Genomic DNA, 27,032 nt, shown 5'->3' on the forward strand with positions numbered 1-27,032 from the left:
TATCTTTTCATCTAACTTGGGCTAGTTCTGACTCACTGCTGTGCTTCTCTGACAGGTTTGGAACAAGTCCTCTAAAAAAGCTTGAAGGCCTGCAGAACTAGCCCATTAATGATGGAGGAGAGGTGACAAATCGCTGCTTGTGGAAATAAGAGGCACTATTCCTGATCCTAGCTGACACTTTGCTCAGATTATGTGACTTTGGTCAGATGACTTGGTCTACCTGAAATATTTTGTACCATATTTGAGAGCTTTCGTAATAAGGCTTTTGAGTTTACAAAGTGGTATAGACAAAAGTATGTTCAGCAGGAGACAAGCTTGCATTTTTGTTTTGTGTGATTGGTCAAAGGTCATGTGCTTGAACCCCTGTATAGTTAATTCAGACTTTCACCCGACTCGATTAAATCAAATACGTACGGGTGAGAGAAGTGACCATAACATCTATATCACTCATTTTAGACTAAAGAAGTTGGGGGTATGCCAGTGCTTAATTTGAGTGGGGGGGAGGGGGGGTTCCTGTGCTCGTCACCTACACTTTTCACCAGCACTGTTGACAGCTGCCACATGGTGGCGCTGTTTGTGAAATGTACAGATGAGCAGTACAACAGGTGTTTATTCAATGTACATTAAAAACAACGAATATCTGGAGTCCAAGTCATTCTTATAGCTTTGAGGGCCTGAGCGAACGGTCTGAATTGTAACACATGTAGCAGTGCAATGGCTGGTAGTTCTTTAAGTACTGTTTTTGGCAGCGCTGGCAGTAGCAAAGTGTGGTGTTAGCTGCAGTTGCCTCCTGACCAGGGCCCTGGCACTTATTTTTTCACAAATTAAACACTGTTGTATAGATGTTGCTTGCCCTTTGTGTAATTAAAAAAAGGTAAGCCTTATGCTTCCAATATTAACCGAAACTCTCTCCCATCAAGGTGAAAACAAATACAATTGTGGCTCAGATGAAACAGTCATAAAACGAGTGCCTGAAAACACAACAAAAAAAATGGCTGCCAAGCTATGCAAGACCAATTTCGCAGTGGCTGCTCCAGAACAATGGTTGGCGGCAACTCTAAAAACAACAACGTGCTTTGGATGCACCAAAATACAGCAATTATTCAAATAATACTTTTCAACTTCGTTAATAGCAGTTTGTTCCAATAAATATTGGGCTTGGTCGTTGCTGCAAAGATGGACTAGAGTTCCGGAAGCCATTTTGCTTTCAATAATGAGAACCAAAACAAACGCATACACTATGACAACATCCTAGATTTTTGCAAGCCTCATATTTCCTTTTAATGGAACATATTTTAAATCTAATGAAGGGCAAATAAGCCTACAAGATCCAGATGACAGCCCTGCGTTTAAGGTATCCGGCTCTCTGCAATTAATTAATTTAAATGCAGCAGTGAGTAGGGTTGCCCTCGCCCGACACCCGCCTGCATGCCCAAAGTACTGTAAACAAATTTCCGGCCCATGAAGATTAGTATCTTTGATTGTTTTGATGAAGTAACACTGTAGAGGAAAATCAGCCTGAGTGTGATTAATTTCCCCGGATATATTTTATGCTGATGCAGAGATATTTTTTATTTCTTTCCATTGGTCTTCTTTCTCTTTTTAACCACGTGATTTTTAATAAAGTGTTCAAAGCAGTTCTGAGTGTGTTAATGAAAAATTTGTGTCGGTGGCTGTGTTTGAAAGGCTTGGTAATTAAAACAGCCGTTAGGCCCCTGAGAATAGAGTGCATCGAGGAAATGTCACTGGCACGTGCTCCGGGATATTGCGCAGCTGGACATTAATCATTGCGACCGGAAGGAGCCAATCTTTGTAAACAGGGTTTCTCGACTGTTGGCTTATGAAATATTCAATCAATGTAACTGTGATAACTTCAATTAAAAAAATGTAGACGCTTAGGGAAAAGGTGCCGACCTTGGAACTGGGTTACCAGGCTCCAGCCTGGCCTTGTTTCAACATCTTGTGATTGTGGGCAATCAATTAATCCCCTCATGCGTAAAACAAATGCAGAAATAAATGTGTAATGTAAACTTGTGCAAGTGTAATGCGCTTTAATGCAATTGTGCCATGTATGAACTATATAAACCTGAAAACATGGCAAAAAATAATTTTGACGTTTTGAATTATCCCAGGAAGAAAATATATGACAATCAGAGAAATAAAAAGAGTGGCTAAAGGTAAGGTAAAGGGGGCAAGAGGACCTGGAATACAAGTCTGTGAGAAACATAAGCAAGAGATAAGGACAACAATTCAGACAATTGGCTTAAAATAGCAGTACTTAAAAAGTGATTAAGGGAGCCACTAGTGAGTAGGAGAGAGAAATTGACAGTGGGAGCGGGTGCGGATCGGGGATTGCAGGGCAGTGGGCTAGGGCCGGACTGGGGAACACAACCGGCCATGGCAAAGTGCTCGGCCGCCCCCCTCCCCTCCCCACTCGGGGGTATTGGAGGTGCCACCGAGCTCTTTGCCAGGGCCGGTTTTCGGCCGATATTGGTAAAGGGCCGATTTTGCAGCTATGCTGCAAGCACGGCCCTGTAACAAAAACGGCCTCTAGGGGACCAAAACCGTCCCCACCCGTGCGGCGCACTGGGGGATTGCCCGGTGCCCGCTATGTCTAGTCCAGCTCTGCAGTGGGTGTGCCTGGAAGGCCGCCACGTCTCTTCTCATTGTCATCTTTCCTCTCCGAACAGGAAGCACCCAGGCTTCCTGGCTCCCCAAAGCCAAGCATTTTTGCAGTCTGAAACCGATCGCAAAAATTGCGATTCAGTAGCATGTTACTGACTCGCAATTTGTGTTTAGCAATTTGTTATTTGGAAGAGGCGCATTTAGGGCGTCCATTCATAATACTGAATTGCAGTGATATGCATTCATGTTTTGCGACTGAATTATGATCGCAAAGCATTCGTGTTTTGCCATCATCTCAAGGGTAGTGGTAACCATTCGCAAATGAGAAGGGGTTTCCAGGGGACCCCTTCCCGTTTGGGAACATTGAAGCAAATATTTTTTAAGAGAAACTGCCTACTCCTAAAAAATGAAACTTAAACATGTAATTTGATTTTTGAAACGCATCCTGTTTTCCTGTAAGGAAAACGGACTGCATTTTAGAAAAAAATTGCTTTATTAGAAAGCAATCACAAACATGGCGGTCTGCTGACCCCATCAGACCACCATCCCTGTGATGACTGCAATTTCTAATGGTGGCCTACCTCATTAATATTCATGAAGTAGGTCGGTTGTGACCCCATTAGGAATCACTAAATTAAACTCAATCATTTTGCAAAGAATCACAATTTGTAAATCACCATCACTAACATTTGTACATATGACCACATGTTTTCAACATTCCAGAAAAGGTCCCCAGGTCCTACTTCGGCCAAATCTTGTCTGGCAAATGATTCCATATAGAAGGGGCCACCTCTGTAAAGCTGCGACCTCCTGACCTCTGTTTACGATATCTTGGTAGGACAAGCCAATTTGCCCCACTGGATTTCAGGTTGCATGGGGCTATATAACTCTTAAATCTTTCCACCACAAAGATAGGATCGGTATTGTACAAATCCTCCAACACCATATTGCTCCTGTAAAGGATGCCTGTGCAGCTTTCTAAGTAAGGGTGTGGAATGAGATTGCCAAGAACATAGAAAGATCAGCCATGCTGCTTATTTTTAATATTTGTACAATGCAGTCCGAGGTAGACCCGCATAAACAATGTTAGCATAGTCTAGTCTTGAATTAATACCTGAAGTTCTAATTAATTTCCTTGAAACAAAGAAGAACAAAGGTGCAATTTTGCTCATAGTTTTTAATAGAAAAGAGCATTTTGATACTACCGCCCTTATCTGGATGTTTATTGTATGTTTACCATATATCATTACCCCAAGGCTCTTAGCAGATAGTGCTGGGGTGGTTGCTGGATTAAGGTCAATAGGCCAATAGTTATAATTAACATGAGTGTCCTACACGTATTCACCCGTGTCAGCAGCGGATTGAAATTATGTATAAATTGGAGCACTGTACTGGTGCAGGACATCACTCAGTGTTGTTTAGAAGATTCTCACATGCTCTATTGGTGTCAGGCTTCATCATTGGGTCTCATCTTGGTCCCAAAAAAACAGGATGGTGTCAACCATATCCTAGAGAACATTTGTTCTACCTGGATCTTATGCTAAAAATATCACAAAAACACCTAAGGGTTTCCATGTTATTGTTGTTGTTTCTGGTATGACTAAAATGAAAAGCATTACGGGGGTAAGTGGAAATTATGATCCTATGCCCTCTCTATGTGAGTTGACATGTTTCAGCCCCTGTTTTCACTAGGCCAAAGGGTCAAGCACTTTCAATCGGACTATAAAGCGACAATCTGTTTCCTATGCAGGTCTGAGTTATTAGACTCATAAATCACAGCCAAGACATACAATATGTAATCATATAAGATGTACTTTTAAGGACATATTTTGCCTTTGATGTTTGCAGTGTTTTCTACTTTGGTTACCTTTACAATGTAGCCTACTTGCTGCATGGGAGGAGTGTGGAGTATGCCTCTGTAGTCATACATTTATCAAGAGTAACATACCTCATCTGAACCTACTTTGATCCGCATGTGATCTCCTCCCAGATGATGACCTATACTTCCTCTCGTCTCATCCCCTCGGGCTTTTTGGAACTTTTTTCCCAAAAAAACTCTGGGATGCTTGCAGTAGCTATAGTTATAACACCAGATATTTGCTTTATTTTGCAACAAGATTATCTCATTCTTACCATCCAGCTAACAATAAATCTCCTGGTGTTTTAAAAATGTACATACGTTTCCGGAGTATTATCCATATGAAATAGTAATTGGGAGCCATCTATACAAATATATATGCTGCAGCCAAAGGTTGTCAGTGCCACAATTAAAGCTTAATATGAGGTTAAAAAGGTGAGGTGATAAGGAGACGCTTATGGGACTCCACATCGAAGTCCAGTTGCTTTATAGGTAACATTTCCAGGTTTTCCTGACTGTGTGTGACTTTCTTAAAAGGGTTTAATCCACTCAAGAGATTTGGCTCTCACCCCTGCCTCAGACATAAGGTCAATCAAAATCCTGAGATTTACCGTATCAAAGGCTGTGGAGAGATCTAAAAGAACAAATGCAACATTCCTTCCATAGTCCTCTTCTTGATGTAGTTCAGATAGGACTTCTCTTTTCACAGATTCTGTGCGCTGCAAAGGCCTAAAAAATGCTCATACTGGATGGAGAAAATCAGTTGTCTGTAAGTGTCTGCTCAACCTTTGACCAACATGTGCTTCCAGGAGGTTGGCTGGGAAAGGAAGTAAAATTGGACAGTAGGTATTCAAAATCGTTGGATCATCCTCTTGTTTCCTCAGCAGGGGTCTCACCTCTGCATGTTTAAAGGCCTGATGTATGCATCTCTGTTGAAGAGATTTGTTAACTATCATTAGTAGTGGGATTTGTATTGCAGAAGACATTTCTTTTAGAATGACTGGTGGACAAGGTGATCCTTATTTGACCTTCTTTAGTAATTCTTGTAATCTAATCTCAACAATATCAGTAAAGCACATAAGAACAGTGCCATTCATTTCAAATTAAGTCTCTGGACAAGTGGTAAGGACAGTTTTGATTTTATCAATGAAAATATAATTAAGTTAATCACATAGGTCTTGGGAGGCTTTCACTTTAGGGGTTTGTTTGTTTTAAAAGATTTAAGATCATCTAGGATTTGAAAGGTTTTGTTCTATGTGTTGATTGCCTCCAAGATCCTACTGCTATAATACCCAGATTTCACTTGTTGTAACTTGACTTCATATTCATTTTCTCCCTCTTTTTTTACAGTTTTATATAGCGCGAACTTGATCCGAATCGGGTATCAGAGCGCTTTACATAGCACGGGTTGCATTACATGAGAACACATTCCTTTTTTTTGTTAGGCACGGGGAGATTAAGTGATTTGCCCCGAATCACAAGATGTTCAGCGTCATTGCCGAGACTGGAACCCTCTTCGCCAGATTCGAAGTCGACCGCCCTAGCCGTTAGGCCAACTTGTAATGTTCTGGTTAATTTTGGGCCCCTGGTGCAGTTTGAGAATAGCCTCCATCAAATCTTTGTTGAACCATGGAGCAGGCTTTGATTGTTTGGTTATACACTGTTTTTTAGTGCTACTAATCTATCTACTGCTACTGTTAGCCAGTTTGGGTATGCTCTTTCAGCCTCCGACACTGAATACCCTAAAGTTGGAGTTGTTTGGATAAGCATGGTTTCCATCTCTGTGATGTTAACTTGCTTCCACTTTTGAGTGTTTGTAAGTTCAGTGAGCTGCTACCTGTATGTTTCAAAATTGTAACTGATAATTCAAGTCTCGGATGACCATTAATGTTGTGAATTGTGTTGATAGGAGATATAATACTTCAAATATTTGTTGGCTAAACTTTGCCATGTATTGTGGTGTCCGATACACAAAAAGACAAGGAATTATGCTGTCTTTAGTTCAATTTTAAACAGTAGAGGATCCATATTTTCATTTGAATTATACTGGAGTTAACAAGTCTGTAACTATTAACGTACAATAGCAGCTACACCACCACCTTTTTTTGTATCAGCCCGGTTCTTATTAAGGAGAATATAATCTTCGGGAATTGCATCAATCAATTCAGGTCTGGATTCTTTCATTAACCAAAACTTGGTAATAAGTATTAAATCCAGCTTAGTGTGTCCAATATAATTATTAATTTCCAACCTATGTTTAAATAGTGACCTTGTGTTCAGATAGACCCTATGTAGTTACCTGGGTGTCACATTTCTAGTAAGTTTATTGCTATCCAAGTATTTTTGCACCATGTTAATGCCTATCCTTATTTGTTTATGTGGAGATTTTGCCAAACTCCCTTGTACATTTAAAGTAGTGACAAGTTCCATGGGAATATTTTTGCCCTGCCTTATTTAGTTGGAGAAGTTCCCTTCTTGAATAAGTAATTAATTGGGCATTATGATTGGCCCCTGTTCCCAGCCTGGTGAAAATGGAATCAGACGGACCTGCCTTTGGTGCAACTTTGGTGAGCCAGCTGCATGCCCACTGTGCATGTACGCTGTGCCTGCACTACCCCTGTCTTTAAATAGCCCTTTTGTTTGTCTCTCATAGGTTCCTAAAGAACTATAGCGCAGACAATACTACAGCCGAACCAAAAAATGGTGGCACCAGGAAGTTAGTAAGCGCAGTGTTCTTTGTTTAGTAAACTGAAGAAATCAATTACAAGAGTTTGTGTCAACAGATTCACTCACAATGATCTCCTTACCTCTCTGAAATGTTTGTTTACAAATAAAGTTATAGGTCCTGCTCTGAATATCTTATACAAAAATAGTGTCTGACATACACATTGCATTTTAAATATAATTTAGGAACTTACATCCATTTTGATGCAGATTTACTATTATTAACTCCAGTGGGGTGTTCGTTTTGTAAATGATAGTTATGACTAGATATTTATGTCAGACAATATTCTGACTATGATAGTCTGCTGCCATATCCCAACACACTTGAGGCTATATCGTGATTGAGCAAAATATGTACATTTTTAAAAAACAAGGTCACTTGACTGTTGGATCTGTCCCTTTGTGCAGGGTTATCCCCAAATGTTTTGCCTTCCTTCTGCCTTTTTTCTGACCTTTTATGTTGGCTTTGGGACTCTGGGCACTTTACCACAGTTGTTCAGTGCTAAAGTGCATGTGTTCTCTCCTTTACGCATGGTATGAATGGTCTACACTTGTTTGGCATATTTAATTTTCTTGTAAGTCCCTTGTACAGTGGTATTCCGGATACCCAGGGCCTGTGAATTAAATGCCACTAGTGGGCCTGCAGTGCTCCTTGTACCACCCACAGAAGTAGCCTTTCGAATCTGTTTCAAGCATCTGCCACTGCAGGGCCTGCATGCACAGTTTACTACAACATTGATTTTGCATTTAAAGTTACTCAAGAAACTCAAAAAAGGGGTTATGCCCAAATCACCTATATATGAGCAAGGGACATCAAAGATGTGTATAAACAAGAGAAGTATAGAGGGATCAATTCAACATTTATTTGCATACACGGTACAACTAATTACCCTGATGTTCAATGTAGTATTTACATATCCTATATATCCATACGTCAAGAAAAAAAAAGAATATACGTGTCAAAAGACGGGGTAGGGCACCAGTCAACATAAATGTATATATACACTAGGTAAATAATAAACAAAGACAGAACACTCTAAATCACATTCATGTCTATATACAATACATCATACATTATATACACCACATATACAACATCTACAATACATATACAAACCAAAAATATTTTATACATAAAAAAAATATATATATATATACCCTAAGTAAGCAGCAAAAAATTCTCACAGTGTACACTCCTAACTCAAAGTAGTACACTCAGAGGACGTCCAAACAGCGCCAGAAGTGTAACACCCCGAAATAATTATTTTTGAAGGCGCTTAGATCTTGTTTTGGTAGTCAACACTTATGGGACTCCTCATCAAAGTGTCATCTGACCTCTGAGCAGAGCAGACTAACACTGCTTTGCTGTCTACGCGGTGAATCTTCACGTGTGGTGGGAATCTCCAACAATCCTGGACCGTGTTCAATTCGAACACTGAGGCAGCAACACTGACAGTTACACATACTCTTCAGCAATTTATTTGAAAGCCCTTCATAACTATCAGGTCACAGCCTGACTAAGTCAACACCAAGACGGTACTAGAGCGCATCCCTGCTCTCTACATTGTAACTCAGAGTTCCCTCCAAAACTATCAGACTACCGATACTGAATTAAATGTAAATTGATACTTGTATAGCGCACTACTCACCCGCAAGGGTCTCAAGGCGCTTGTACAAATACCGCTGTGGAACCCATCCTGGCTTTCCCTGTGAGGCGTCCACTCCTGGACACCCCCAAGGTGGAGGCCAGGCATCCTTAGCGTTGTGGGGGCCGTTGTGGAGATTAAGCAAGCTATTGCCCAGAGTTGCAGAGTGGGACTCCATGATTGGAATAGGCACGAGGCGAGAATTATCAGGTCCGTGGAATTTTGAGCCCAAGACCCGCAGAGGCGGGGAATTGAACCCTGGTCCCGGGTTAGACCTCTGCATCAGGGTCTGCAGCTCTAATCATTGAGCCACACTTCTCCAATTATCACTTGATTGCCGGCCCCTCCCCCACTCACAATTGGGTACCTGGCTGGGTCCCATTGTGAGTATTCTTTTTCTTTCTTTCACCACGTGTGGCTCACACTCCTCACGTGGCTGGATTGAACCACCAGATGTCCCTACATCCCTAGGTCCTGAGGAGACCCCACACAAGGTAGATGGTCGAAACGTTGTCGACACAAAGAGAAAGCAAACCATTACCCAGCGCATATCACCGTATATAGCTGCTGTTTACACTGTGTTTATTAGGTAATAGTCGACTTGTATGGAATTTTGGAAACCTTGAAAACACTGTCACAACTTTCACTACTGTCTTTGGTTCCTGTTTTCACTTGGGACACCACGCACACATGTTTTTCAATTCTTTTTCATTGTATATATCCCTTCCCCTTGTTAGAAATATAAAATTACAACTGTGATATAGTGAATCATCGGTGTATGTGATTTCTTCCCCCTCTGACTGTAGTCAAGCCCTTCACATTGCGATTGCGCATACAATTATCAATATAGATTGTATTATGCCACGGGAACCGCTGTTTTCTTTTATAAAAAAATTGAAAAGTGGGCATTTCACTGAGCTTATGACTCTTTGTGCTTTTTAGCCTGACTCCAATCCATGTCTAGGGTAGAGTGACAGCTGGGCTTTTGCATACTTTCCAGCCAGTCGTTACATAAAACGTGCTGGGTGTTACAGGGTTGCATCTGCATACTGAATGGTCTTTGAGGGCTGGGAGAGAGGGAGGTGGGGCTTACCTACATTTATAAGGGATGGGCCCTTCCTTCACACAAAGGGTTCCTTTACCACTACTGATGCCTGGAGCTAGAGCTGGAATTGAATTGGGGTGTTGTGCACTTCTAAAGCTCTTTTGAAGTTACCTCCACATCAAAGACATTTTGAACATAAGTACAGGGGCTCGGGCCCCATTTTAGACACTGCATAACCAGTTGTAACCAGATGCTGCTGACTCTTATACTGCACCAGGAGGAACTGCTGTGGTGCCAGGAAAACCACTACTTGGACTTTGCTTTGTTGTGCTGACCTACGTGCCTGCTGGGCTACTAGAGAGACTGCCACTCTGCTAAGGAAACCAGTGTGCTGGCCTGTTGTCTGCCTGCCTACTCTTCGTGCCCCCAATGCTCTCCAGTGATGGGTGGGCTGGCCCCTCCTTGCTTAGTTGAGGATCGCTCAAGGATCACAGGACAACACTGCTTGTTGCCTGATAGTAGCGTGTGTTCCTATTCAGTGCATGCAGAGCACTGATCTCGACTCAGTACTGCATGCGTGAGCGTTTTTTCCCTGCTTCTATTTGAGTGCAGGTGCCTGTGATTGATCATGCTTTGGGCTGGGTGCCACATCCTCTGTAAACCTGACACTCTTTCGAGGTCTCTTGAGGCCGCCCCTCTTTTACGCCACACACTGGTTCCAAGCGCCATAGCTGAGCTTAAGAGAAGGCCCGCATGACATGTTGCCAGGATGACCAGGTTTCTCCTTGAAGATGCTCCAGCAGCCACAGGGTGCAGATCAACGTGATCTCTGATGCTCCTGCATGGCCTTGCGCTGCACCCCGCTGAAAGCAGAGGAGTCCCGGGTGATGCAAGGGTCACCCCGATCGCCCAGGGTGCAGCACTTCAGAGACAGAGGGAAGTCTCCTGTAGTGAGTGGCCCCCGTTGTGTCACACCACCCTCCAGCACTGACTTCGCGGGTGGCGCTATTGTTCTGGCCTGAGGAGGTGAGCCGCGCCAGAGGGCCGAGGGAGTTGAGAGACCAACCACAACTCCTTCAAGGGCAGCCGCCATTGACTCCGTGGCATATGGGGGACCCAGAGAGGTCCTGCAATGGGTGCCCCCTCTATAGTTTCGGTCATACCTTTGGGGGCATGGTATTTGGTTCCACTGACAGGGTGAGACCTCGACGTAGGACCATTGTTTAAAGGATTGATGTTCTGGTGACCAGTAAAGTTAGCAGATTAACTGTGTTACGTGCTCAGGGGCTCCTCTGCACCCCCAGTTTGCCTGAATTACTGTATTATATACAACAGACACTCAGGGGTTTCTGCGTACAAGGTGTTTATGTCCTATATTGATGATTGGAGATTTAGGTTTTTCTGTTCCTACCCTAACTGCTGCATTTCATGCCCTGATGTTATGATATGTGTTGTTTATGTCTTTCACTGTCAGAATAATGAGTATTAGTTCAGGATGTACATTGTATGCACGGTTATGGTGTTTTCATAACTTGTGCAATATATAAGTCTTTATCTTATTCCACTAGCTGCGATGTTTTGACAATTGTCTAGTTGGCAAAGTGAGTATTGGTTCATGTGGTTTTGGTCTATGTTTATATGTAATACAGAAACTTACCTTTATATAACCCTGTTTGGAGTCTCTTTTGTGGTGTATTTATTGTGTCACTGGTGTGTGTGTGTGTGTATGTGTGTGTGTGTGGGTGTGTGTGTGCGTGTTACCCAAACGCTTTACACATTACTTCTGGGATAAGCCTGACCGCTCTGCCTAGATACCAAAGGGGGTGAGCAGGGGTTATCTTGTGTGTGTAACTCCCTTACCTTGACTAGAGTTGTGGGTTCTGCCTGGCTTAGGTGCATACTATAGCCAACTAAAAACCCCATTTCTAACATTGACAAACTCATAAAGCAGACTGGGAAGGAAGAATCATAGCACGTCTTTGTTTTGAAATATGATTCTAGGAAGTCTTACTTATGATCCATTATATCCAAATGTACTCATATTCATGGGTGTGAGACATTGGTTTATTGGTTGAGAGGGAGGTAAGCCCTTCTCAAGCACCAGCCACAATCCCCATCAGGGGGAGGCAGAAAAGGTCACTAAAAGGATCTGTGCTTAGCCCTCTAGTAGCTTGGCAAAAAAGGAGTCCTGCTTAACTTAAAGGCAGTGTACAAAGTACTTATGCAGCACCTAAACAGTAATAAAGTGTAAACACAATAAAAGAAAATTTTCACTCCAATTAAAAAACAGAAAAGTACATTTTAATATGTTATTTGACACCAAAACGACAAAACTCCAATCAGTAAAACTGTAGATATGCCTTTTTAAAGATTTAGATACAAGAAGCACCAAAAGGCACCAAACGCCAAGTGAGGGTATCTGTACTGGAACAAAGTCAAAAGTTTAGTCTAACTGCAAAGGACTGCAGTTCGGGCACAGGATCAAACTTGACCCACTGAGGATTGTACCTGATTACTTTGTGTGTGGTCTGCACGGCGTTGCTTTGCGAAGCTTTGCGATTTCCGGCTTCGGTTCTTATGAAGCTGTACAGCAAGGCTTTGCAGGGTTTTGCATTGCTCTGCATCAGTTCCAATGAGGTACACGGCGAGGCTTTGTAGGCCCTATGTCCCTCAGCAAAAGTTCCAATGAAGTCAACATCTGTGGGGTGAAGATTTGCGGGGCTTGGCATCACTCAGCTTCAATGCCAATGAGGCCTGCATTTGTGTGACTCAAAATTCCGGCGCTTTGAGTTGCTCAGCGTCAGTTCTGATGAACTTGCAGCTGAGTGGCAAGGATTTGTGGGGCATCTTGTTGCTTCGTGCCTGATTTGGTGAAATCTTCTGTTAGGTGAGTAGGTGTTTTCTCTCCTGCCAGCCAAGGGCCTACCGGGAGAGATACCCCTCGGGGATCAGGGAGTCACTGATGCCAGCCAAGGTCCCAGGACCTGGGGAGCCACCACTTGAGCATCAGTAACTCACTCCAGCAGAGGCCATCAGGATTCAGGCAGGTTCAGTTGCAGGTCCAGGCAGGTCAAGTGCAGCAGGTACACTGGGCAGTTGCAGGGAGGCCCCCTGGAGCATGTATTCCTGTAGCTCAGAACAGGAGGTAATTCAGCTTACCCTTGGAGTCCCTCAGGCTGGGGTGAAGGGAGCAGGTCCACTTATCATTCTCAGACAGCAGAACATCCCCAGGGAAGGCAGCAGGGCAGTCGTTCTTCTATAGTAGCCACCGGTCCCAGAGTGTACTGAAAAATGGGTCTGAGAGTCCCATTTTTATACCTGGTGCCGCCTTTGAAGTTTGAGAAGCTTCTGAAGTTCTTTCCCCCACAGAAGTGTCAGGAATTTCCTGCTTCTGTGCTTGGTCCCAGTCTGTCTGGGGCACAATATGTTAGTATGAAGTCCTTTGCATGTGAGCTGTGCAATGTCTTTTGAAGTGCGCGTGTGACAATTGACAGTTCTGCCCCTTTCATCAAGTCAGGATGACCCATCAGACTGACACCAGACCCTCTATTGTGTAGTGATCTGGGAGAAATACTCAAAAGTCAATTACAACCTACACCTAACCACGTGACTCAAGACACAGGGTCCAGGCACCAAATGGTTGAAACAAGAAAATGCTAACTTTCCAAAGGCGGAATTTTCAGAATTTTAACTTAAAATCCGACGTAACTGTTAGAACTGGGGGTCTCTTGTTAACAGAGGTGGGTACTTTTGACCAAATAGGAAACCTTGCTTCTACTCAGGGTAAGGGGGATACACTCTTTAGATAACACCTGCCCACCCCCTTGGTAGCTTGGCCCGAGCAGACAGGCTTATCCCAAAGGCAATGTGTAAAGTATTTTTACCTTAGTGTGATTATTGTGATTATCAAGGACCCCTGAACAGTAAATCGTTCAATTCCTAGGACAGGGCAAACTGAATGAAGCAAGAAACAGTTCCTAGGCAATCTTGAATAATTATCAACACAAACAAGTAAGGGAGAGCAACTTAATGAAACCCAGAATGATGATTTTATAAAAAAGCATTCATTTTAATAATATTATAAAAACAATTCAATTAAAAATTGTGTAAAAACACAATACGTGGTGTAAATCAAACAGACATATAACATTTCATTTGGCCAAGAATCAAGAAGAATACATATATATAAAAAACTAGTGGCAAAAAAGTGTAATTTCTATCGACTCGCATTTCGGAGTACTCGACGCCTTCTTCAGGAATAGCCACAAATTACTTCACTATCTTCAGATGTCAACACCCTTCAAAGTTGTTTAAACGGTAAATGAATTCCTATTAAATCCAACTCTCAATTTATATTGAGATAGTTAGGAATGAAACGGTTGAAGCTCTCATATGGATGACCGTCTTTCTTCAAATTTCGATCCAGACCCCAGAATTGATAGTCTTTCCTTTATTTTATTATGCCTCAATGATACTCGGGGTATAGGAAACGAGTATTGGATAAGGAAATCTTCACTCTTCAAATTTTGATCCAATTTGAAATATTTTTTTAAAGAGAAGAACTATATGGAGCTTGTATCTCCCCGTAATCCACATGCATCCAGATATGACGCCTTTGTGAAAATATATAATCTGTTAAATACTTAGAATATGGACAACGCGAGGCAATATTTGGAGATTTTCAGCCTTCCGATATTTAAAAAGATGAAAGCAAGCTTGATAGCTGTTCTTTACGCATGAATCCGGGGCAAACAATGGCCTCCGGCGTCTGACGTCACATTCTTCCTCTTCCTATGTGACGTCAGATGCCTGAAATATTGCCTCGCATTTCCGTATTCTAAGTATTTTACAGACACAGACAGATACATTGAACCCTAGTACGTTTTTAAAGAACCCTTTTTGAATGCAGACATCTTTGATGGTGTGGGCCTGGTATACTCCTTAGGACTAAGGATGAGTGGAATTGGCAGAGTTTGATTCTACGGCATTCTGCTGAATTATATTAAAATTCTGCGACATTCTGCGGTATACCGCAATGGGACAAAGAGGGCATTCCGAGCTATTTTCTTAGTGCAAAATACTCCCTTGAATCCAAAAATGGATGCAAGGATGCATTTTGTGCTAAGAAAATAGCGCCACCAAGTACCAATCGGTGCCCTTATATATATCAGAGTAAGTAAGCATTCTGCCGCCGAGTGGTATGCAGTGGTTTCTAAACTTTAGAAACCACTCCATACCACTCTGCAGTGCATACTCCTTGGCACCCTTGCACACACTGCAGTAATCACTGAAGAGTATGTAAGGGCCTGAGTGGTATGACCAGTGGTGGCTGCTACCTACTGAGTGTGGCGTGGCATGGGGGTGGGAAGATAAATGACATTTATAAAAAACTTTAAAAATGCAGCACGTCTGCAGCCTCTCCGTCCTCTTCAGCTCTTCAGTCGACAGGAAGCAGGAACCAGGAAGCACACAGGCTCCCAGACTCCCCTAACCGATACCAATGCTGTCTTACAGTAGCATTGTGATTGGTCTGAGTGCCATAGTTCAGCGCTCAGAGAGGGACTGGGAGGCTGTTATCCACTCAGGCGGTGCAATAGAGCCGGTGGAGAACATGCAAAGTGCACATGACTGTTTGGCCGGCCCACGACAGACAGCCAAACCCTTATGCGCACTTAGAGTGTGCTCACCACTCCTCCTCCTTCTTCTGGACCCTGCTCTGGCCAGCCCAGCCCGCCCCACTCTGCACCTTAGCAGGAGCAGAAAAATAAAATGATGATATAATTGCGTTAATATCATTTTATTTTTCCCTTTTTAACTGCTCGCTGAGCACTGGGGAGACACTCCCCCACCTTACTGGAGAAGCTGCACTGGGTATGACTGCTCCCTCTTCCTGCCCTCTTAAGAAACAACAATTTAATGCAGATTAATTCTGCTGGCAGAACAGTGAAATTTATAAGCAACGCCGTGTTACAAGAGTAATGCGGAGTTACCAAATTCCTCTGATTCTTAGGGGTGGGCGGAATTTGCGTAATCGCATTACACAAATCTCCGTGAAACGGTAAAAAATCTCTGCGAACAAGCACAAATTCTGCAAACACGCGGATTTGCTTGTTCGCGATGCTTTTTTACTGTTCGCAATCGCTGTTTGCGTGCTCGGAGGGAAATATCTTGCAAACACGCATTTTGAGAATGCGAACAAGCAAAAATTTCGCAAAGTCGAGGAACGCAGAATTTTGGGCAATTTCGCATTCTCCGCGGAACAAGAAATTACCCAAATTCTGCAAATTCCGCAAGCGGAACGTAATTTGCCGCCTAGGCCTATTCTGCTGGCGGAATTATACATTACACACAGGCCTACTTTGAGCTGGTGATTTCAGCACCATTTTGCGAAGACGCTCAGACCACTAACATTTCACAGTATTTGAATTATCCATCACCCCTCCCCCAGTGTTAGTTTGATCTAGCACCCTTCTTCAAGTCGGTCCATTATAGCATTAATGCCCAGTGTTATTCTATTCTGCATTGAGTTTCAATAGATATGTTGATGCTTAGGTTCTGGTTATGAGAATTTAGGCATGATTTTAAAGTGATAGGTTCATCTTTTCACATCTTAAATAATATTTAAAAGATTGGTGAGGATAACCTTGAAAATCTAATGTTTGTGATTGGCGGTATCCTTGCGCCAGTGAAAAGAATCAATCCTCAAACATCCCTATATTCCTTGATCGTGGATATTCTTATTCACAAGCTTGGTGTTCATTCTCAGGTAGGATGCAGAATGTAAGTGAAGCTGATTTATTTGTTTCTGTAATCATATGTCAAGATGGAACAGACACAATATCACCGTTGACGGGACTGCTTATCCCCGTCCATGTCCCGCGCACGGATATGGCCATTCTCATGCGGCAAACTATTACTTAGAAGCTGGCCTCTGTGATATTAAATGACCTGGCGCTCTCATCCTGGATCCAGAAGGCAATTGATTTCATTTTCAAGGGGAGACGGCAGGCAGGCTTTATCACCACTGATGTATGTGTGCACTCTATTGACAACACTGGGAATTTAGATGCTCTGCTTAAAGGACGCAATAGCTTAATCTAAGCTCGGAGGAGCGGCGTTATCATGTGTCCGACCTATAGCCGCAGATGGGTGTAGTGCAGAGCTAACCAGCTCCTTCATTGTTCATTGAGTAGGTGCAGGAGATTTATTTGTGCTGCTGTGGACCAACTAGGTCAAGCTTAACTAGCTTCATGTTTGATATTCAGAATTTCCATAGAATTTCTCAGAAAGTAATGCATAAATAGGGACAATATAAGGCACTGTCACGGAGGTAAGGTAGACTTTCACAGAAAGTCACAGGCAGATCCAACATCAGGATATGAGACACATAATTGCTTAGGAAGCCAGACTTGTGGTGCATCTGATGGGCACAGTCTAAGTAGTAGAGAAATCTGCTACTCGCGTTGATGAAGTTGCCGTTTGAGGAGACTGTCTACTTGAGTGGCAGAAAGTAACAGCTCTCTCTGGCATGACACGTAGTGCTGTTCGCGCTCATTTTACAGCACGGGTCAAACTCCTGAAACTATAATTCAGTGTGAGTATCAAGACTTAACAGACTCCGCCGCTCGTGGAACTGCGCAGAGCACAGCAGAGTTTATACGGCACTTCGTGGAGTTCCGCAAAGTAGAACTCCACTAACTCCTCCTACTCAGCACACAACATGTGAAATCCCATCTCCTCAGACTGTGGAAATAAAAGGGCAAAGAGGCATTCAAACACAAGTGGAAAATGTTTATAGGACCAACTGGACTTCTTGATACGCCAGTACCACAATGAGGCTGTAGGCTATACTGAAGTAAATAATATTGATATTTCATAATATTGCATACACTGCATCACCAGTCGCTTCTTTACTTGGTGAGTGTATATTTACTTTTCTTAACTTTGCCTATAATTGTGATATAGTGAATGGAATCTTACACATGTAACATAGCTGGAGTATACCAGAGACACTGCTTAATTTGTGACGGTGTTTGCAGGTGACGGTCACTGGTACCAGTTTTGGGAACATGTAATTGTCTTTCATCATCAGGTATTGACCCAGAGAGAGATAAAGGCAAACATTGGAAAAATGAGGAAAAAGAGAAAAATATAGAAACACATGTAGAAAGCTGGGAAGAAGAAAAGGACCTGCAAGAGTGAAATAAAGAGACAGGATGGGTAGGATGGTGGGGAAAAGGCATGATGTGGACTCAAGGCCAAGCACCCTTGTATTTAGGTCACCCCCATATTCAGCACCGCCGACAGTGTGATCCAAAGACACACTTTGTGGGTCCACACTTATTTTCGTTTTTGCAAATTAGTCACTCCTGACAGATCCCCCTGCCCTCCCAGCCAACAAGAAATCATTCTGTACTGTATGCAAGTGTATCCCTGATCAACTAGCATGCATTCCATTCCAATACCATGTCACTGATCTGCTCTCCCCACCGGCCCTTCCAGCCCTCCCTAGCCCCTCCGATCCCTGCAATTTCCTCTTTGTTTTTTTCAGACGTTAAATTAACAGCTGTCTGTATTCATAATTTTCTCTCGCGGTGTTAATCCGCATAATCTAACTAGCTTCATCCATCTCCTTATGAATGTGTTGAGGGTGTGCCACTGCTCTGTGCATTATTAAATCAAATTTCACGTACCGGGAGATGGATGATTCAGGGAGCGAACATTAACTTGATTAAATCTACCTGGGATCCAGCGTACTTAGCTGGTTTCATTTTAAGAATGCTGCATCCTCGGGCTCTGATAATTACCTTCTGTAATTGGAACAAATGTATGATTATGCTAATGTATCCTTTCCCGCCCAATAACAGGAGAGTTGTGCTAATCCATCGCTGTCCTTGCATTTCCTTTGGAGATCATTACGTGATTAGCCTTGGCTTTCCTCTGATGGAAGAATTTTCATTCTGAGCAGGTCCCAGTTCCGCAAGCGCATACTTTAAGCCTGCCTCTCACTGAGGGCCGCAGTAGGTGTCCGGGTGCGCGGAGCGAGTTCATCAGGAAGACGTTGGAGATCTCTAATGGTGCTAATCCTGACATGGTAGCCTGTCCCTGATATGTCGTTCGCGAAAGCACGCCTTCTGTCGACACTGCGCTAGTTCTTCAATGCTAATGGCTTCTAAATCCCGCTTCTATTAAGATCATGGTTAGGAGCAATACGCGTGCCTTGTACTCTATTGGGGAGATAAGGAGAACCTCATTTGAGTGGGTTGGAGACACCATTAAGCTAAAATCATAAAGAAAAACTTCTCAAGGAGATGGATTTATGTGGAACAAGGATGCATTTTAGCTAACAGAGGATGTACCCCTCCTGTAAGACCCCGCAGTAAGATCATCCCGGCCTCCGACAGTTCAACAATATCAATGGACAAAGACAGAAAGTAGGGGCCACAGCTGGGCACGAGACAAGCACCACCCAAGGGGGATAGCCATCTTGGGTCTTGGGATCCATACTTTGCCTCTATGTTGCAAGTGCTTCTTCCTGCACAACCCGAATTAGGAACCTTTATTCACTGATCCTCAAAATTCAATTGTCACTAAGAGAAAGGTTACATTTAAGGTACTATTATGTGATTCAACTATTCTGTGCAGACAGAGGCTAAGCAAGTATGTTGCGTTCTATTACTTAAAGCTCTTACAACTAATTTGCCCTTTTTTATTATGATGGAGCAAAAACACGCTCTGAGAGCAACTATTTCCAGTCCCTTTTTTAAGGTTAAAGATTTGCAGGAATTCAGCAATTCGAGCCATAGCCCTATACTTTCAGAAGGTATAAATTACTACATTTTTAAAATTCCTGTGCAGTCCAGGAATAATGATCTGGTTAAAAGCACTTACATTAGCCGATATGGCAGCACAGTATGGGATCCTCTTCTGCCTTTTACGTAATTATTATGAAATATAATCTAAAGGGTGTTTTCATGTGTTATGATTAAGACGTGCTGCTGGTAATACATACAGTTAAAAAATCAACGTTGTCAAAGAAAAGTCGTCTCAGCTTCAAAGTACCATGTTGAGGAAGTCCCTGCCACAGCACTTCTTAACATTTTGACTTCTGTGGGCGGCCACTGAATCTTTACTGGAAGCAAGGGACACCTACCTAAGACATTTGTACCATTCAAACCTCACAACAACACATAAAATATAGAAACAACTATACAGCAGACAGACACACAAATTATTAAATATTGTCATGTAATTTACAAACAGAATTATGCAAAAATCTACATTTTAATGCAGAGTTTGGATCTTATCAAACTTTGTTTAATTACTAAAGGATGAAGCGACGAGCTAGACTCTAGCATATCACTTTGTCTTTTTTGCTCCTAAAGTGTGCTTTCTTTTTGTTCTTGCATACCACCCCATCAATTGATGCCACAAGTCATGCATTCTAGATTTTGTTTGCTATACTTGTGCTTTTCCCACAAATCTAGGTAAGGATACCAACCTAATTTCAGATCACTTCACATTTACAGAGTGCAGTGCTTAATTTGAGCCAGTGGTTTCCGGTTCTCGGTACCGGCACTTAATTGGTTTCCGGGGGCCAGCACCAGAACTTACATGTCAACACCGCAATCATGACAGTCTGCCAGATGGTGGCACTGCTCCTCTTATTTAGAGATGAGCAGAACAAAGGTTGTTTATGAATTCAATATTCATAAAAAAAAGTACTACCACCTGCCTCCCCAGCCATTCCTTTAGCTTTGGGGACCTGGAGTAATCTGATGCACTTGCAGGTGAGAGAGATGATTTGAAGTTGTTTTGGTACGTTCAGCAATGACAGGGGCAATGGGTGGTGCAAGCTGCAGTGGCCTCCTGGTCAGGGCCCTGGGCACTTATTATTTTACAAGTTAAGCACTGAAGGAGTGTTGTAACATTTTCAGTTTTGCTATTTAATGTACATATACTTTATTAACTGGATAATATTATTTCATTTTCTAATTAGTTGCAGAACCCCTTAGCAGGCATTGCCAATCCCCAGGGGTTCAAGGACACCAGGTTAAGAGCTACTGCCTTACCAGAAAAAAAGCTGTTATCTGTATACTCAAATTACATTTGATCGATAATACACTTCTAAGACATCCTATCCTTTATTAGGACATGCCACACTATGATGTCTTTACCATTATATATGCTCTATCAATTCTTTTTAATGTTGTAGACACTTCTAGACATAATTTTGAGACATCTGTATGGCATCCATGCATTTTGCCTAGGGACTCAAAGATAGGACAATTAACAATGGTTGCTTGCGGGTACTGGGTACCACTGGCCAAGGGTGCCTTGCATCTTTAAAACACCACTCTGTGGTGTGGAGACCTGCTCTTTTATGCTGTTACAAGTGGAAGGGAAGAATTGTAGTACAACATCTGGCCCACAATATCCCCAGTTTCAACTTCTTCTTTACTTTACCATTTACATTCCCGCATCTAGCGCTGTTTTTCCTCATTTTGGCCATGATTCTTCTTTAATGCCTCGCGTTGTTTTTGTTGGTGTTGTTAATGTAAGCATTTTTCATCTCCTCCAACTCGCTCTCTCATAGATTTAATGGATCGCTGTCCCTTCTTCCCTTAGAATATTGAATTGTCACAAAGAGAAATACTGGGAAAGCATCAAACGACTCACAGAACAGAAAGGTGAGGAACTACATGAGAACCGCGCGCCAAAAGTGGCGTCCAGGGAGACGTAGACAGCTAAGTTATTTGACGGCTTCACACGGTTTCCGCACAATGCAAACCCTAATCTTGCAGAACACGACTCTAGAATTGCAGACCAGTAATTACTATGTACTGGTGCACATATGCGCCATTTACCTCTAAGAACTCAAGAGCAATGGCTCTATATTGTTCAACCGCAGGCACAGCATGACTTTTCACTTTTACAATCTGCATTGCTGAAAAAGCTACTTTGCAAAGATATCAGATCATGTCTCTCCACAATACAGCTGGTTCCAAGTTGTACCTCTTTGGCATCAGTCTATTAGCCCGCAGTGGTGCGGACCATCCTTTACATTGGGCAAGAAGTAGGGTCAGCATGTGCTATTTTTGCTTAAAGGAGCACCAATGTTTCCTGTGGTGATTTTTTTTTTTATTCTTTTTATTATATCCATTGCAATCAAGGCACATAACAGTCCAATTATACACACATACATTGATATCTGTCAGCAAGTCCTCTCGTAACATAGGCATAACAATATTCATAACAACACAGTCATTTATCTTATTCCTGATAGTAATTTCAGGTCCCTTCCCCCTTGTCTTCATCATTGCCATCTTCCGCCCGCTCCCCGTGTCATCAAGTTCCCCTAAATCACTGAACCACTTTTCCTTGAGCACCACCATGGGATCCAGTAAGTTATTAACTTGTTTTTTGTAGGTGAGGGAGGGAGCCCGTTTAAACATGCATTCTGTCAGCAGTCTATCTTCTAGGGGCGAGGCTTCTGGGACCTCAGTGCCCGGCGCCAGGACTGCCAGCAGAGCATGTTTTATCTGCATATATCTGAAGATTTCAGAGGGTGCCGTTTCAAATTGTTGTGTAAGACGTTTAAAGGTGATTACCTCCCCTTTACTCCACATGTCGCCCAATGTGGATATGTCAATTGCGTCCCATTGCGCGAATCCCTTACAATTTCTCAGTCTTCCCAGTCGCTGCGCATCCCAAAGAGGGGTAAGTTAGGTTATGACCCCTCACCAGTCCAATCTAGCAGTCGCTGAATGCCATATGGTGACTGTGTGTTTTGTGGGTCCTATTAACGATGGGGCCTGCTTTTTGCTATAAAGGGATACCATCAATCTGTTCTGTCCCAGCCCTGCTCTGCCCGCTTTGAATGCGGGATCTGTCTGTGGGGTATGTATCCATTGGTTAATGATTTTCAACTGAGCTGCCCAATAATATAGTTGAATTTTTGGGAGAGCTATCCCTCCATTGTACCACCCGCTGACTAACTTGGCCTGCGCTATTCATGCTGGTTTATTACCCCAGAGCAGACTGTTTACCTGGGCCGATATAGTCTTGAAGTATTTTGGTGGCACTAGGAATGGTGTATTCTCCAGTGCATACAAAAATCGAGGGAGCACCATCATTTTGAAAAGTGCCACATTTTTCCATCAGCGTGAAGGGTAGTGTTCCTCAATGGACCATTTCCCTTTTAAGACGCTCCGGGGGGGCATGAGGTTTCTCTTAATGAAGGTATATGGGTTTGTCGTGATATATATGCCTAAATACTTAAATGTATCTTCTGTGATCTGTAGTGGGCAGTCAGCTGGGAGTTGAGGTGGCGGGGCATGTAATACAAACTGGATCGATTTTGACCAGTTTATGGTATAACCAGATGCCCGACCAAAGAGTTGACATATATTCAGAAGCACCAGTCTGGAGCGTCTAGGGGCGGCCATGTATAATAACACATCTTCTGCATAAAGCGAAATGCGGTCCTCCCACCCATCCATCCATCTAATTCCTCGTATCATCGGTTCCCACCTAATCCAGGCTGCAAGCGTCTCCAGTACTAAGACAAAAAGGACTGGGGCCAGAGGGCAGCCCTGGTGCGTGCAACGCGTTAGTGGAAAGTCCTTGGAAATGTAACCGTTGGCCATGACATCAGTTTGGTGTACAATAGCCATATCCATGCGCAGAATTTAGGGCCAAAGCCCAAGTGATGAAGTACAGTGAATAAGAAGGGCCATTCAACCATATTGAACGCCTTTCGGGCATCTAACGACAGCTGGTTCCTGAAGATATGGAATACAGGCCATCACACCATGTAAGCATCTCAGATTCAAAGCTGTACCTGGAATAAAACCGGACTGGTCCGGGTGTATCAGAGTCGTAAGGTGTAGCATCAATCTGATTGCCAGGTGTTTTGAAATTGAATTTGATTGCCAGGTATTTCGCAAGTATTTTGGCCTCTGCATTGATTAAGGAAATCGGGAGATACGAGGTACATTCCTCACGGGCCTTTCCAGGATTTGGTATCGCCACTATAGTGGCCAATAGTTGATCTAGAGGGAGTTTGCCCGCCTGCAAACTATCACAATACATATTCAGCAGGTGTGGGGCAATAGTCCCAGCCATCTTTTTATAGAGTTCAATGGGTATACCATTAGGTCCTACCGCCTTTCCTGATTGCAGGGAGCCTATCGCCATTTGCAGCTCGTGAACCGTGAAATCGGCCTCAAGCTTAAGGGCCGCTTCCGATGCAAGTTTGTGCATTACTTTGTCTTTTATGTAAGTCAGTGCCTCTTCCATAGACATAGTCGAGACTGATGTGTAAACCTGCTGAAAGTGCTGTGCCAGCGCATGTACTATTGTCTGCGGGTCAGTTGTCATAAAATCTCCTTCCGCCGGAGCAACGGAATCCATGTAGAAGCTCAACCGTTGACTGCAGGGGACAAACACAACGAAGTAAGGATCGAACAGCCACATTGTTACCAGTAAACTGGTAGGGGTGCATGTCGATTGACTGATGGGCTTCTGTATTTCTATGTTGGAAGACAATTTTAGGAGTCAATCATTTAAAGATTTGCTTGGTTTTATATTAGTTGGGTGTTTTTAAGTGCCAAAGGCTAAACTCACACAGCACCTTTTATGCATTGCACACAGATTTCTAACACAAATTATTTAAATGCATTGTCATTGCACAGGGAGGTCTATTTTTAAGAATTGTCTGAAGTTAAAAACGCTAGCTGCTAATTGGCTACCACCAAGTCTCATTAGTCTAACTTTTATGGGAATAGGCTGATTGATCCTGATCTCAGATTCCAACAATAAACTCTCTGTGAAATGATTATAATGTAGAGATTAGCCTATCTCTGTTTCTCATAGACGAAGCAATGCAAATTAAAGTCTATAGTGTGGTATACCTGCTACCAGTTTTGCTTTCAAAGAGCTGTGGAGATATGATACCAAGAGAGGGAAAAAAAGATTGCTGCATAATTTGATGATCTTTGGATTTTTTTCATTTATCCATTTTCATTGTCCATCATAGTTTACCACAAAATAATGATACTGGACAGTAAAATATTTGTGCACTTTATTCCAAGCGCAATAGAAGATCCCTGTTAGGAAACATTGCTGTTTCAACTCATTCAATAGATGTCTCTCTACTCTTTGCTGTGGGGTGACCTGCAAAGTTTACAAGACACAGCATTACAGTCAAAATATCGACCTAAAATAATGCAAATGCATTCATGATATCGACTGGCACTATATTAGCAAAGCAGCATCTGCAGGGTAGTACATTATGATACCGGCGGGACCGCCACTGACAGGTCGTCAGTGGCGGTCCCACCGACTTACAGCCTTTCGGGCCACCTGCCGCATTACAATGCAGGTGCAAACTCTAACAGGAACTACTGATCCAGTCGGGACGGCGGTCGGAATAGTGATCCTGAATGGAGGCGGTGCCTGCTAAGGCACCGCCGTCAGGATTACAATGTCCCTTTCCGAATGCCTTTTTATGGTGGTCCAACCGCCATGAATAGGCAGATAGAAATAGACTTTGGGGCCCCAAGCAGGGCCCCGTTCCCTGTGGGCCACCAATAAGTGGCCAGGGGGGTGCATGTGGTGTCGCCCTACACATCCATGCACCATGTGCCAGGCCCCACATGGTGTCTGGGACACGGTGCATGGATGTTTGTAAATTGCCTTTTTATACTGCTGCTTGTGCTGCGGCCCATTTTCGGCCAGTAGCACAAGCATCAGTAGAAAAATGAATTTTCTGACGGCCTACACAATGGACTAATCAAAATATGGCGGTTGGGACCACGGAGTATTTGTGAGCCAGTCTCACTCCTACTGTGACGGTGGTTATTTGTAACTTCACATCTACTTACCTTGATGATGCAGTGGTAGTTGACATTGTGCATGCAATATTTTTGGAAGTCAAAATTCCCACTGAAGTACTGTGATACCAGCCCCCCTCCACCATCTGCAGATCCATGTGTTCGCTACTGTAGGTGTCCACACCACTTTAGAGACTCTTTACAAAGGGAAACTGTCTGAGGAAAAAAAAATAAGGGTGCTCCCCAGAACTTCCGGGAGGCAAATTTATTCACCACTCGAAGGCTTGTAATGCTCGATGGAATGAGTCACAGTTTACAATATAGAATATTTATATTTGTAATCCTGCTGTTGATCCTCAATACTACAACTGGAAATGGAAAGACTGCTGTCATTTAAAATGTAAGGAATTGTATTTTTAAAGTGTTTATTTCATTTAAAAATCTGATGGAGATGTAATCTTGGATCACTATGCTACAGCAGAGTGCGGGGCCATTGGATTTGTGAATCTGCACTAGTTGGAAATGAGTTTGTTTCCCATATTCGATTGATTGTAGGAAATGCTTATTGAGGATTTGTAAAGCCAGTTTAATAGTTCAGCTAACATTTCATCACTGTGCGCTAACTGGCCATATGTTTTGGTTTTTCAGATGCCCATCCCATCTTCCTTCTTCCTCTTCATCTAACTGTCATTTCATCGTTTGTGTCTCTGGCAGGTTGAATGGCTGAAGAACGAAGAGCCCATTGACTCGCTCCTGGATGACAATGTCGACACCAGGGCAGATCACAACTTGATCATACGGCAGGCACGCCTGTCCGATTCTGGCAATTATACATGTGTGGCCTCTAACATAGTGGCCAGGAGAAGAAGTACATCCGCAACTGTTGTGGTGTATGGTGAGTACCATGCTTAAGGTACAGTGCTTAATTTGTAAAACAAAATAAGAGCCTGGGCTATTGTCAGGATGCCACTGCAGCTTGCGCCACACATTGACACTGCCATTCTGCCAATGATAGTAACAATACAGCTAACAACCAACACACTCTGACAATTCGAACTATTTCAGGCCTCCAAAGTTATAAGAATGGCTTGGGCTGCAGGTAATAGTAATTTTGAATATATATTTAATTCATAATGAACTGCTGTGGTCTTTTCTATATTACCCAGACAGTGCCACCTTGTGGCAGCATGTCTGGCAAGCTCTAGTGCCGAAAATTAAGTGCAGGTGCCGAGTACCAGAAACCAGTGGCTCAAATTAAGTACTCATGCTAAATCATTTAGGGGATATGAAATATGATT

The 27,032-nt window shown here is 42.9% G+C and overlaps 1 protein-coding gene across 2 annotated transcripts in view; it reads left to right on the forward strand.

Moving 5' to 3' along the window:
* The window catches only part of UNC5D (unc-5 netrin receptor D), a 703,309-nt gene that overhangs the window by 272,690 nt on the left and 403,587 nt on the right, over window positions 1-27,032 (forward strand). For both annotated transcript variants that reach the window (XM_086943775.1, XM_086943776.1), the window contains exon 4: window positions 26,449-26,629. In XM_086943775.1, coding sequence (XP_086799901.1) covers window positions 26,449-26,629 — 181 coding nt within the window. The remainder of the gene's footprint in view (window positions 1-26,448; window positions 26,630-27,032) is intronic.

This window comes from Lissotriton vulgaris, chromosome 11, assembly GCF_964263255.1.
Source record: "Lissotriton vulgaris chromosome 11, aLisVul1.2, whole genome shotgun sequence".
NCBI classification, from domain to species: Eukaryota; Metazoa; Chordata; class Amphibia; order Caudata; family Salamandridae; genus Lissotriton; species Lissotriton vulgaris.